This window comes from Cibotium barometz, chromosome 11, assembly GCF_041138505.1.
Source record: "Cibotium barometz isolate CiBa-2024 chromosome 11, ASM4113850v1, whole genome shotgun sequence".
Classification (NCBI taxonomy): Eukaryota; Viridiplantae; Streptophyta; class Polypodiopsida; order Cyatheales; family Cibotiaceae; genus Cibotium; species Cibotium barometz.
The window spans coordinates 5,955,993-5,969,223 of NC_141056.1; the positions used below are offsets into that span (position 1 = coordinate 5,955,993).

General features: G+C 40.7%; 1 protein-coding gene across 1 annotated transcript in view; it reads left to right on the forward strand.

The window, feature by feature from the left end:
* Nucleotides 1–11,135: 11,135 nt before the first annotated feature.
* The window catches only part of LOC147633690 (choline/ethanolaminephosphotransferase 1-like), a 58,560-nt gene continuing 56,464 nt past the window's right edge, over nucleotides 11,136–13,231 (forward strand). Inside the window, exons 1-5 of the mRNA XM_086804689.1 lie at nucleotides 11,136–11,522; nucleotides 11,615–11,807; nucleotides 12,120–12,272; nucleotides 12,610–12,619; nucleotides 12,716–12,766. Coding sequence (XP_086660815.1) covers nucleotides 12,136–12,272; nucleotides 12,610–12,619; nucleotides 12,716–12,766 — 198 coding nt within the window. The 5' untranslated portion in view covers nucleotides 11,136–11,522; nucleotides 11,615–11,807; nucleotides 12,120–12,135. The remainder of the gene's footprint in view (nucleotides 11,523–11,614; nucleotides 11,808–12,119; nucleotides 12,273–12,609; nucleotides 12,620–12,715; nucleotides 12,767–13,231) is intronic.

Genomic DNA, 13,231 nt, shown 5'->3' on the forward strand with positions numbered 1-13,231 from the left:
TATCCAATGTGCTCAATTGTATGAATTAATTAAGGATTAATGGTTAATTAGAGTCCTTGATTAGTGTAAAAGAGAGAAAGATTAGTAAAAGAATTAATCTTAGATTAATCCTTAATCACTTTTTTACATAACTCATTAAGGCTAATGAGCATTCAATGAGTAGATGCTTATGAGTGTAAGGGGTGTCATTAAAAGGTTGACTTTTTTTATTTCCACTTACTTTTTTGTGGAAAAATGTCCATACCCCTTTCATTTTAAATTAAAAAATATTCTCCCTCCCAAAAAAAGGAAAATGCCCATATCCCTTTAGTCCCGCCGTGAGGAAATTTCAGCAAAAATTTCGGCCGTGAAAGTGCAGGCCGTGAAAAGGTCTGTCGTCGTGAAAAGTTCCGCAGTGAAAGTGCAGGTCGTGAAAAGGTCCGCTGTGAAAGTGCAGGCCATGAAATAAATTTCGGTGAAAATTCCGCGACCGTGAAAAGGTCGGCCGTGAAAAGATCCGTCATGAAAGTGCAGGCCGTGAAAGTTCAAACGTTTTAAAAAAAACAAATTTAATATTCCGTGGAGTTCAGCATGAAAAGCTGTTTCACGCGAAAAAAAACCTCCGGAAACCACCCCTATTTGGAGGCTCGTATCTTGTAAACTGTATATCCGATAAAGGCACTCTAGGACATCGAGCTCTTCAACTTTGGACCTATTGTCCGAAGTCAAAATCGACCATTTTGGCCTCCGACCAGCAGCCTCAAAATTTGACCCTAAAATCGAGGTAAAAAATAGCCCAAAAATCACACAAAAAAATCATAAAAAACAGTGCGAAAACGACAAGACGAGCCATATTCGGGCTACTTTTTGAGGGTCTAAGTGACAAAATCACAGCCGACTCAAGGAAACAAAGTTGTAGTACTCTAAAAATACTACAACTGTCTCATACATGCGTCATACAGATATAGAGTTTTTCAAAATTCCTTTTAGAACACCCTAAAAAACGTGCTGCGAAACATGGAAAAAAATTCTTGAGACGGTGATGGAAAATAGGTTTTAGGGCCTCCTCTCCCATCTGGGAAGTTACTAGCATATGCTTTTTTCATAAAAATATCTCTCAGAGGTTCACGTGCGTATAACGCTTAAGCTAATTAGGACGAACGGACATTCGTTTGATCCATGAAGTACGCCAAGCCTCTTGAGGCTGTAACGGGCTGTGGAAAAATATTAAAAAAAAACTTTTAAAAAACTGTGATTGCTCATTAAGGAGTATTTAGGCACTCTGACATGGCCATAATAGAGAGATTGCCAAGGATCATACAAGGACTGAACCCAAGGGCTGACATCTTCGAGCCATTGAGTTCTATGCCACAAATTCACCTCCCAATGCCATTGGCCATGCTTATAACAAGCGTGTCATCAGGTTTTACACCCCCTATCACTTCGATCTCACCGGGCTTTGGTCCCTTGCCTAACATTCCCCCGCAAATCCTGTAAGTACCAACCCTTTCTTGGATGCCCACACCTTGGACATATTGACTAGTCTAGGAAGGGGGGTGGCCTAAGGACTCAATGAGTCTCTTCCAACAAGAGCACTCACATACGGCTTCAATGACTCATACAGAAATACGACCGTAAAAATTTTCAAAATTATGGGCAAATATGACGGAACAACAGACCCTGTTCAATTCATTCAAATGTTTGAACAAAGATGTGAAGCTTTTGGAAATCCCAACTGCCCCACTAAAGTACATGCGTTGAACTTATGCTTAGAGGGAAAAGCTAGTTGATGGTTCATCGCATTGATGCCAGCGAGATCAAGACCAACTTCAAAACCTTGAAATCAGCCCTTTATACATGGCTTTTCCAGACAAGATGCTCGGTGGAGTGCAGTAACAGAAATCTATTCAATTGAGTGTCAACCAAATGAATCCATTAGAGATTTCATCGCATTGATGCCAGCGATCAAGACCAACTTCAAAACCTTGAAATCAGCCTTTATATATGGCTTTTCTAGATAAGATGATCGGTGGAGTCAAGTAACAGAACTCTATTCAATTGAGCGTCAACCCTATGAATCCATTAGAGATTTTATCCTTAGGATAAAACTCGGACTCACAATGCGAGTGATGGGAAAAATTAAACGATGTTCAATTAAGGAGATGTTTCATGATGGGCTTGAAGAATAATAGCTTACACAACTTGATTATTGTATCCAATCTGGAAACATTCGATCAATGTTGCAAAGAAGCAATGCGTTAAGATGACAACATGCTAGAAGATGATCATGCTACGAGGTGTTCCTCATCTAAACCAAGTGAAGCAATGGCAAAAGAAAGATTGATTTCGGAATTGACATTCCTAGACTTTTATGCAGCCTTGCTTGAGACCTTACAATCAACGTCTCTAAGAGAGGATAAAAACCTTCAAACCTAGACATCCTTAATGCCTCTAAAAGTGAGGAACGAGATGCCTTGTGTTAAGTGCAATCACTATGACCATCCCAATCCTCATTGTGCATACAAGGCACCCGTTCTTCTATACTGCATATATTGTAAAACCTTTGATCGTGATACTAAAAAGTGTCCCGCTTCCTTGACAATGGACTCAAAACCTCCCGTGCACCAAACAGAACAGTCCAAAGGATAGAAACTAGTTTGGAATACTTCCATGCCCATAGTCATTGACACCTTGCGACCAATGTTGTGGCATTGATCACATGCTCCAAGATTGCCCAAGACGAGGTACTTCAATGCAACTTGTCTCTCACAAAATACAACTCTTGATATCTTAAGTGTACAAAATGGGCAACTGGCCACAATAGCCTTGAATGTGCTTACATGCTTACATGCCAAGGCAAGAGAAATAGTAAAAAAGAGTGTAAAAGACAATACCTCAACATGGGTAGAAGAACACGCTTCAAAATAGAACCTAAAAGAAGAAGCAAAACCTTCTAAACCCAAGAAAAACAGAAGACAATAAATTGTCAAAACCAAGGTCGAATTAAAAGACATAGAAAAGGAGTCTGTAGAGGACATAAACATAAAAGAGCCAAAAGCTATACATGATGCAGAAGCATCCACCACACAAACCTCAACACCCATATGTGCGACACAAGATACAAAAACCCAAAAGAAAATTTGATCTCATCGCATGGGTAAACATAATGAAAAACTAACAAACCAAAGAAAGTAAGAGAATGAAACAAGTTCTAGTACATCACTAAGTGAGGATGAAACAAGTTCTTACTCTTCGCTCAGTGCACCACATAGACCAATCAAGAAACTAGAACCCACCCAACCACCCCAAATGGATAATAATGATCACATGACGTATGCGGAACGCAAAAAGCAAGCTCAGGAGAGCATGCTTAGCTTGGTTGAATGTCTTACAGGGTCATCGGTTAAGATTGAACCTCATAATGCCAATCCTAAAACAGCAACCAAAATACAAAGCCCAGAGGAGTATCGCTTTCCCTTTCACAAGAGGAAGACATCATCTCTATAGAAGAGTCATTTTTTGAAACAGATTGTACGAACTATAAGCTTGAGAAAGCATGTGAGGAATTCGATAATTCCCTTACAAGATTAAAAAAGTCTCTCAAAACCTCATTCGGAAGAATTCTCTTCTCTCATTGATAAAGCCAGCATCACATCAGCACTTGCACCTTTAAGGGCTCAACCTAGGTTATACCAAGACATAAAGAACTCCATAAAATAGGACTGTGAGGATTCACAAGTTTCCAAACACACATCATTATGAATTGTCAGAGGGCCAAGTGTGCTAGTGTATGCATTGGGTACTCTTGAAAAAGATGAGACCTAAACGAAGGATGAAAGTGAATGGGAGTATGAAACAGAAACATGATCTGAAGCCGAGTCAATAACAGAAACATCCATGGTTTCTTTGGAAGATTCTATCATGGTATGGTTGGATTTTCTTAGAGGCAATGATGTTAACGCGCATTGATTAGCCCTCGAGCTAGTCATAACATCGTGACAATAGACACTTGGGTGTCATTGGGACAACCTAAACTCATCTCCTACAAGCAATAGTTTTGCAAGAGGAGCCAATGGATAAAACATTGAAGTTTCAGGTTACTTTAAATACACTACTCAAACAATCGATGGGGCGATATGGAATTTAGATTCCATGTTACCCTAGATTCCCTTGAGCATGATGTCGTCCTTGGCAGAACTTGGATAGGTGAATCGTTGTATAGATGAATCCATGCAAATAGTCACCTTGAACACTCCTATAGGGGCAATGTACAATTGCTATTATTTATGGGAGGAATAAACCTTGCAAGAGCTGGAACTTAGAACATATCTTACTGAAAAGATCCCTAGGATTTTGGTGGGATTGGAAATTTCAAATAAAATCACCACAGCTCAAGCACAACTTTATCCAACACAGGAGAACAAAATCTCATGACCCTCGAGCTATCGGATTTGTTAGGTCAACCAACACTCACGGCACAACCTGAAAGAATAAAATTTACACAAGACTTGAACATGCCATGTTTGGGGTACTTTGAACATACAATGTATATTGAAACTAACCCCCTCACTTTAAATTTTTTATAGTTGAGTATGTATTAGAAATAGATTTGATCGTGGCATAAATGGACTATTACTGCCCAAGCACCACTATGCTTTGCTAGCGATAAAGTCATCTCATGATGGTCAAAGACAAAAAGTTGATAATACTAGACTACAAGAAAGAGGATCCAACTTTAATGGATTTCTATGATGCTCAATGCAAAAGGATACAAGCCTCTTCCACAAAAGCCCCTCTACACAATGACCTACCATCTCCATTAATGATCGACTCCGATAAAGCATCTACTCCTTCAACCCCATCCTCACCTATGAAGTTTGATGCCAAAACCTCGCAATCAGCAACTATTCCTGAAGAAGTTCCCAGAGCCAAAACCATCTATCTCTAACAAGGAAATCAAAGGAAAGACCCTGGATCATATGCATCTTCATCAACAAACCTCACCAAAGGAGACAACCACATGCTCAAAGGCCTCATCATCATTGACAGCCACTCCACAAGAGACTCTAACCTCATCATCATTAATAATGTCCATGAGTCTCAAACTTGCAGCCTCAGCACCAACCAAGTCAAGGAGGGCTCTAAACCTTCCACACCAACCCAAAAGAAAACTCCACCAAGACTACCACAATCACGATATCTTAATAGTATCAAAATGTGGGTGGAGAAGCAGCTACTTGTAGCTCAAGGCTACTATGAAGGTGCCAATCAAATTTGGGTGCCTTGACAGTCAAAACCTCTTCCTCAACGCAGCACTCAGAGGCCAAGAAAAAAGAAAAGTACTCCACAACACTGTCTACAAAAGCCTATGCAAGTTTCTCAAAGAACTCCACCAATGCAACAAGTGTGTGGGTACCAAAAACACTACTGCAAGAACAAAGGTACTACCAAAGAAATACCAAATCTTGGGTTCCCAAGCGAATCACAAAGTCCCCTAAGCTTGCACAAAGACGAAAGCCTCAACACCACAAGCACATCAACCACCAAATTACAATGTTCGTCAAAGATGGGTGCCTGTGCATGTACTTCAACAACAAGGATACTATGATGGTAATTCCATCATATGGTTGCCAAAATTGAACAACGTGAAGAAAACCTCACCACCGACTTCAACCCCAATAACTTCACCTAAAGTTTGACAAGAATGGAGGCCCAAGCAACAACAAGCAAATCACTCAACCACTCTCATGCATTCAACACCAACACAAGAGCTTGTCTGTTCAAGCAAACAATCAGCAGTCTTCCCTACTGCCTCGACATCATTTCAGCAAACAAATTCAAGAATCAATACGGAGACTTAGGAACACATCAAGAACAAAATAACAATGCTCTTGTGTCACCCCTCTGGAAGTGAGAAATGAGTGCACAAGAAGCTGTTGCTTGCAAATCATGACCTAGATGACCCATAAAATAAAATAAAATAAAATCCTCGGGGTCAAAACTTGCAACTTCATCGAATTAGGCCATCTCACGAAATAACCCCCCACGGCCAAAAATCTTGCAATCTCACGAGTTCAGGTTTCTCAAGAAATACAATCTCACAGTTTAAGAACCAGCACTGTCACGATTTAAGCCTCATCAGGGAGTAAGACATATCACGCAATAGACACTATATAATTTTTAAGCTTATTGCTTACTATTCTTTTGGCTCAATTAATGTAGCAGCTGCTCCATGAGTACATATCCATACTCATGCATTAGAGAACATTTGCACCATAGCCTCACTATCGACATCTTCCAGGTACATCTCTAGATGGGGGGGCCATGGTGGGTGAAAGTCTGGTCAATGGTACAACCCACATCGCCTAGAATTTTCCTTCAAATTGCAAACCTCTCCAAATGACGCCACCATCTTCACAAATCATGCATCTTCAATCCTTAGTGAAGATATCTATATTAGCCTCGCATCGCCTAGAATTTTCCTTCAAATTGCAAACCTCTCCAAATGACGCCACCATCTTCACAAATCAATAATCTTCAATCCTTAGTGAAGATATCTATATTAGCCTCGCAAGTCGACTTTGTTCTTTCAATCCTCAATAACAAGTAGCTATTTTAAACACAGAGCAGTACAATAAGAGTCTATATGACTCAATTCTTGTACTTTATGTAAATCTGCTTCATAAGAGCACTTAAATATACATAAAAACATAAAAAGCACATGGGCAGAAGAAGACACGAACAGGTCCTTCTCAACAACATTTGACAAGAATCTTGCCGCACAAAGGGACATCATCAAAAGCCAATTACTTCAAATGATGAATGTCGCTTCAATGAATCAAATGAGGAACTGAGAATCACCATCTCGTTATGATGATTAAGTCTACGTTCCCATGGAATCCTTCCCTCTCTTCTCTCCCATTATTAACATCTCTTAGTGTCCCCACCACTAACAAAAATCACATATAACCTTACTGATGGTTGCCAAAAACAAATTGAGCCCAAAAAAAGGGCTCACATAAATATAAAAATACAATCATTACCCCGTTAGGAATTCCCAATACACCACTAACCTATTCATTCATTAACTAGCTTTTCTTGTTCCTTCTGGAGGAACAAAGACCATTAAACGTCACTCAACATCAACGCCATCGACAAATCTTGTTCGTTCTCTCCACACAAAGGTCTTCAATCACGATCACGAGGACGCGATCTACCACCATTATCTTACATCAAGGACTCACGGTAGATACACCAACGGGTCATACATTCAAGATATGAAGCAATAAGTCCAAGGCTACAACTTGGACGGGCGTCAGTAATGGTGTGACAGAGTATTTATGGGTGGCGATTCTCGCTTCAAGAGCGAGTGGTAGCAAGATAGGATGAAGTCCTAAGTGATTTACTTCATGGATATATTATGAGAGTAGTCATTGTAACAGCATTAGGCCTCTTATGAGCCTAAAGTGCCCGGTCGACCACAGTATAAGAAGTGAGTGTGAACACTTATGGCCACGTATATAAGTGAATTTCTCTCATAATACAACGGACTCTCCCATTGTGCAATTGAGGCTTGCTCTTACTAATCCTCTTGCTAATCTCTCTCCCTAATGCATGCTAGTGAGTGTGTGTGAGTGAAGTGAGGTGAGAGGAGGGATGAGGACCCATAGTGCAACGCAGCAGTGTGACAACGCTTATGGGGGGAGACGCGATGGAATTGCTTCTCAAGGAGTTATAGAGCCTGGAGACCTCAAGGGTTACGAGCTCGCCCATTGGAAAGATCCTCACGACAGTTGTGGTTCACTAGTAGGTAATCTCTTTTTGGATGTGTTTCAAGGAGGGTTAGGGTGAGCCCCACAATGGAAGAAGCCATGTGGGATGGCAAAGATGCACATGTGTTAATCCATTTTAGGGTTAATAAGGTTTGCCACACCTAATTATATGTTAAAGCATAAGTAATCTATATCAAATGTCAAGGATGTACACACTAAACTCATATCAAAATAAGCCATGAAATAATGATGTCCAAGTCTCAAACTTGGATGGGTGCTTGTAAAGGTTTGATGGATAATTATTGGCATTTTTGCTCTAAGAGCGTGTGGTAGTGAGATAGGATGTGCTCCCTAGTGTTGTAATAAATCAATATATTATGAGATTAAGCAATGTACAAGTAATAAGCCAATAGAAGTTTAGGCGCCTACCTGAAAGTGTGTGTGAACACTTATGGTCATGTATATAAGGCAATTTCTCTCATAATGCAAGAACATTCTCCCACTGTGCAATTGAGCTTCCTCTCTTGCTAAGACTCTCTCTAATCTTCTCTCTAATGCATGGTAATGAGTGTGTGAGTGATTTGAGGTGAGAGGAGGCAGTAGTGCCCGTAATGGTCGACAATGGTGTGGCAACGCTCACAAGAGAAGGCAAATTGTAAGCTACACATAGCGGTGTTGAGCTTCGAGACCTCAAGAGTTATGAGCTCGACCATCAAAAAGATCCCAATGACACGTTAAGGTGAGTAGAGGTGAGTGGTTTCCTCTTTGCTATCTCTTAGCCTTAACATTTTTAGTGCTATGCCAAGGAGCAATCACTTGGCTTTAGCATTTGTTTTTCTCTAATATGTGGTTTACCCATTGCTCACACTGTTAAATGGTGGATTAGCTGTTAGCATTCATACTAGGTAGCTTAACCAACAAAAAAACAAAATAAAACTCATGATTTTTGCTAATTTTCAGTACTACACTAGTTTTTTTATTAGTGAAGTCAAGAGATTAGGCTCCTTTGAACACATATTAGTGAAGTCAAGAGATTAGGCTCCTTTGAACACATATTCATGATTTTCATGCTTAGGAGACCCATATTGGACAATTTGGTCAAGTAAAAACATCCCAAAATTTGAATTTTGATTTTTTCTACAAAATCACATTTTTTGGGTAAAACCTACAAAATCACTATCGTGATTCTTTAACAATCACGCCCATGATTATTTTCCCTAAATTTCCGTGCGATTTCTGAGATTGTGAGGCTGAAAATAGAAAAGCCTTATCTTATCTTGATCGATGTGTTTTTGCAGTCATGAAAAAAATAGACGTGATATAACAGATCACGGTGCGTACGACCAAATCACGGTGTATGAGTGACGTGATTCTACAATCATGGAAAAATTTGACATAATCACAGATCACAACATATGACCAAATCATGGTGTTAACCCTTAGTTATCCCCCAATAGTTATTTGCCAAATAGATATTCTTTATCTTTATTCATTATTCAATCGGCATACTGAAAGTATGTGTCGCTTTGTATCTTAACTAGAAACACCTTATGGCACAAAGCGCAGTCACTTTGAAGTATATGTGTATTCAGAGAGAAGTAGCAATATATGCAAATACGGATGGTTTGCCGACTACTTGTCTTTCATTTACTTCTATCTATGTTGTTATTCATTTATGTTCTTTGTCTTTGTCTGCAGTGCGTTAATATGAATAACGATACATGTTGGCTATCCACCAACACTTTGGCAATCCTGCAACCATGATTCTTAGAGCCCTTGCCTTTTTTTTTCCCACATGCAGATAGGTGAAGCAGGATGGCGGTTGGAGACCTGACGCGGTTCCGTAATTTTCGTTTGTGGGTGAGCAACCGGTAGATCTGTAGTGGGCTATCAGGCGATTGAGTGGGCTATCAACCGACCTTTGCATGTCCCCATAAAATCAAGGAGCACTATTCCTCCAATGTAGCATGGTTCCCACTTGATGCTTTCTCAAGCAAAAATCCTATCCCTTTCATGGAAACTCTACTCGATTGTTGACTCTCTGATTGTAATCATGTTCACACTTAGCTTGGCATGTGGTTGCTAAACTTGTGTGTGGTTACACATGTGTTAACTCAAGTACAATTATAGAGCCTCCATATTTTATCACATAATTGTCATGAATACTCAGAGTATATTACTTGAAGATTGCACTTTTAAGACTTGAGAAGGACTTAAAATTCAATTTAGAAAAACTAAACAAGGTGCACTTTTAAGACTTGAGAAGGACTTAAATTAGAAAAGACCAACTTGTTCAGGCCTTTGCGAGAGCGAGGTGACCCTTGGAAGGCTTGGATAGCACTAAGATTTACTTATTGGCTTTCATGAGGAAGTTTGCCAAGCCAAACTTACCACATTTGATAGAGATGACTGCGACCTAAGGAGAGATCTCATGGGGGTGAGGCCTACATTTAGAACATTTAGAACATTTTGTTTTGGTTGTATTAATTAAGTGGCCACTTAATTATTATTTTTAGTCTAAGGCTACTTTCTCTCCACGCTCCCTCCCTTCACCAGCCTCCTCGACCGCTTGCCATGCCTGCTCACCTCTGCTTGCCTACCCTATCCTATCATATCCTCTCCTCGCCCGCTTGCTTGCTTCCCCTAGCCGGGTCGCCTCCCTCACCTTCCCCTTGCCTGCTTCTGCTCTGTTGCTGGCTGCAGAGCAGGCAAGAATCCTCATTGCTAGCAGTTGAGGCACTACTTAGAGACCTTGTCCGATTCTGTATAGCTTGGAGATTATGTCCAAGCATGTTATTGCTTGTTGCCAAGCCTGCATGGCCTGGGATGCCATTCACCTGCCAATTTCCATCCTGTGTGCCTCGCCTCCCCGCGCTTGCCCAATTCTTAACCCTCTCTCAACCATGGCAACCTCGCTACCCCGCCTTTCCTCCTTGGCCTAGTCGCCTCCCCCACCTTCCCCTCGCCCGGTCTCGACTACAGACAGAGATGGCCACAGAGAGAGAAATAACGAGTGAGGAGTGAAAATTGCATGGAGAGATGACAACCGACAATATCTGAAGATATTTATTTCACATGCCTCCCAAAAGTAGAAAGGCATGGATGCTCGTCCGCTGTTGCAATAAAAAATTTTGGATGCCTCATTACGTTATACATTAAAAAATACTTTTCGACTTTCAGCAAAACCTTGAAGATTTTGACCTTCTTTCCTGCACCACTATCTAATTAATTTATGGCACAAAACGTTCTATTATGTGACAAATGGCTTCAGGAGGCTAGGTACTTATATTTGGGATTGTCTAGTGTGCTAATAACATAGGTTCAAATGTTAGGAGGCTTCAGGAGGCTAGGTACTTATATTTGGGATTGTCTTCCTTCTTTAGTGTGCTAATCGCATAGGTTCAAATGTGAGGGAGGGCTTCGGGGTTTTGGAACGTCAGCTCTTATGCAAAACTTTTGAAATCCATGTCGCAATGCGAAGAGGAGACCGACAGCCTCCGGGAGTCTCTTGCCCTAGCCCACCCAATAACAACAATACAACAAATTAAAGTGTGACGCGCACATTCTCCCCTTAGATTCTTCCCACAAAACCCTCCCCCTCCCTACAAAAATCACTGTGACAAACAAGACAAGCTGCCTGAGTGTTTGCCAGCGACCTGTGAACTGCTTTCAATTTAGCCGTACCTATATGGCATTCCTGTGTTCTAGAATCTACATGACATGCTGCTGATAAACAAGCTTGGTGTGCTCACTTACACATATCATATTTAGGTCATTTTTGTATGTCCTTCTCTCTCTGCTGTAAATCCTGTTTACCACTTTTGGCATGTTGAACTGAAATCTTGTGCCATGATTTTGAGCAGGCACTTAACATACATACGAGCTTAGGCTTCCCTGTTCCAAGCCTGCCTTTGTGCATCCTGGAGGGCCCGAAGTTTGCAAAGCATTCACGGATTCATTCGACCTCTGGGCCAGCCGAGTCACCTTTTAAAACGAAGGCATTATATTTGAAGTTATGAGAGTTCAAGCCTAATCTTGAGGTTGCGTTAAGCTGAGGTGAGGTGGATGCCCAAAGGGTTGGAGCTTGATGAGGACTTGTGTGTTTATACTAGACTGCATGGCTTTGTCTTTGGTAGTGATACTTTTGGAGCTGTGGCTGCATGGTACAAATTTGTGAGATTAGGGATATCAATACTCGTAGTGAATGGTGAGAGCTATAGCAGTTGGGATAAGATATGCCTTTTGTGCCATCTAGAACAGGAATTCTTTCCATGCTGCCCTGTCAAGGTCGCTCAATCTGAAAGCTTGGATGTAATTTGATCTCTCATGAAAATTTATTCATTGGACTTGTCACATTATCTTTTGCAGGCTACACGCTGTTGGGATGGGTTACATAGGGAAACATGGAATCGAGGCCTTACAAAAGTATAAATACAGTGGCGTGGACCTCTCATACATGGCAAAATATGTCTTTCAGCCTTTTTGGAGCCGATTTGTCACGGTTTTCCCCTTATGGATGCCGTAAGTCTTCAAGTTCTTTTTCCATTGCTACAAACTGTGGGTGTTTTCCATAGATCATTAGAAAGGCTTCACTATCTCGACAAGCTAGTGTCGTACGTGCCAAGATGACTATTATACTTCTTTGGATTCCTTGGACAGCTTCTTAATGGTTTGAACTCGAAAACATTAAGCCATTCTATCGATCTTAATAACTGTGTTATTTTCACATTAGGAGCTTTGGTTCAAAATTTTGCTTTTAATTAGGCACCGTAATCTCCAATAAGAAGTTCTAAGTTTGCTCATTCCCTTTTTTTTTGGGCGGGGGGGCTGTTCGCGGGGCTGGATTTTGCTGCATCAGGCCAAATATGGTAAGTTCTGTTTTTACTTCTTTGTATATGAAGTCAGGTTTTTCATGGACTCTGGAATTATTCAACACACTGACTACTTCTGTTTTTGAAATTCAGATCACTTTGACAGGATTTCTGTTCGTTGTTGCATCTGCTATGCTGAGTTATGTAAGTGTTAATGAGAGTGCTGCATGGCAAGCTTAGCCTTTTTTGTGGACTTGAAATTTGAAAATTGTTGCTTGGCCTTTCTTGCAAAAAAACCTTACGTTGATATGTGGAATTGTAAGTCCAGTCGCCCAGCATCTTCAATTTGCAAGAACCATTTTATATGGGGTTTCAGTTTCCAACGCCAGTTTAATAAGTTTTATAGTATGTAATACAAGCTATCAAAAGCTCTGTATCTGCCTTCAAGTGATGGCTTGACCAAAGGTTAATTTCATGCCTGCATGGATCACTGTCAAAGCATTCAATGGCCACAGCTTTGGCCACTGATCAGCTTGTCCTACCCCTCAAGTCTCAACAAAAATGGTTACAAGAGGGGGGAAATAAAACAACATAGGACTCACTAGTCAAGAGTCGAAAGCTAAGAGAGCCCTGGCCCCTTACCTCAAAGTTCTTTTATTATTATGAGCA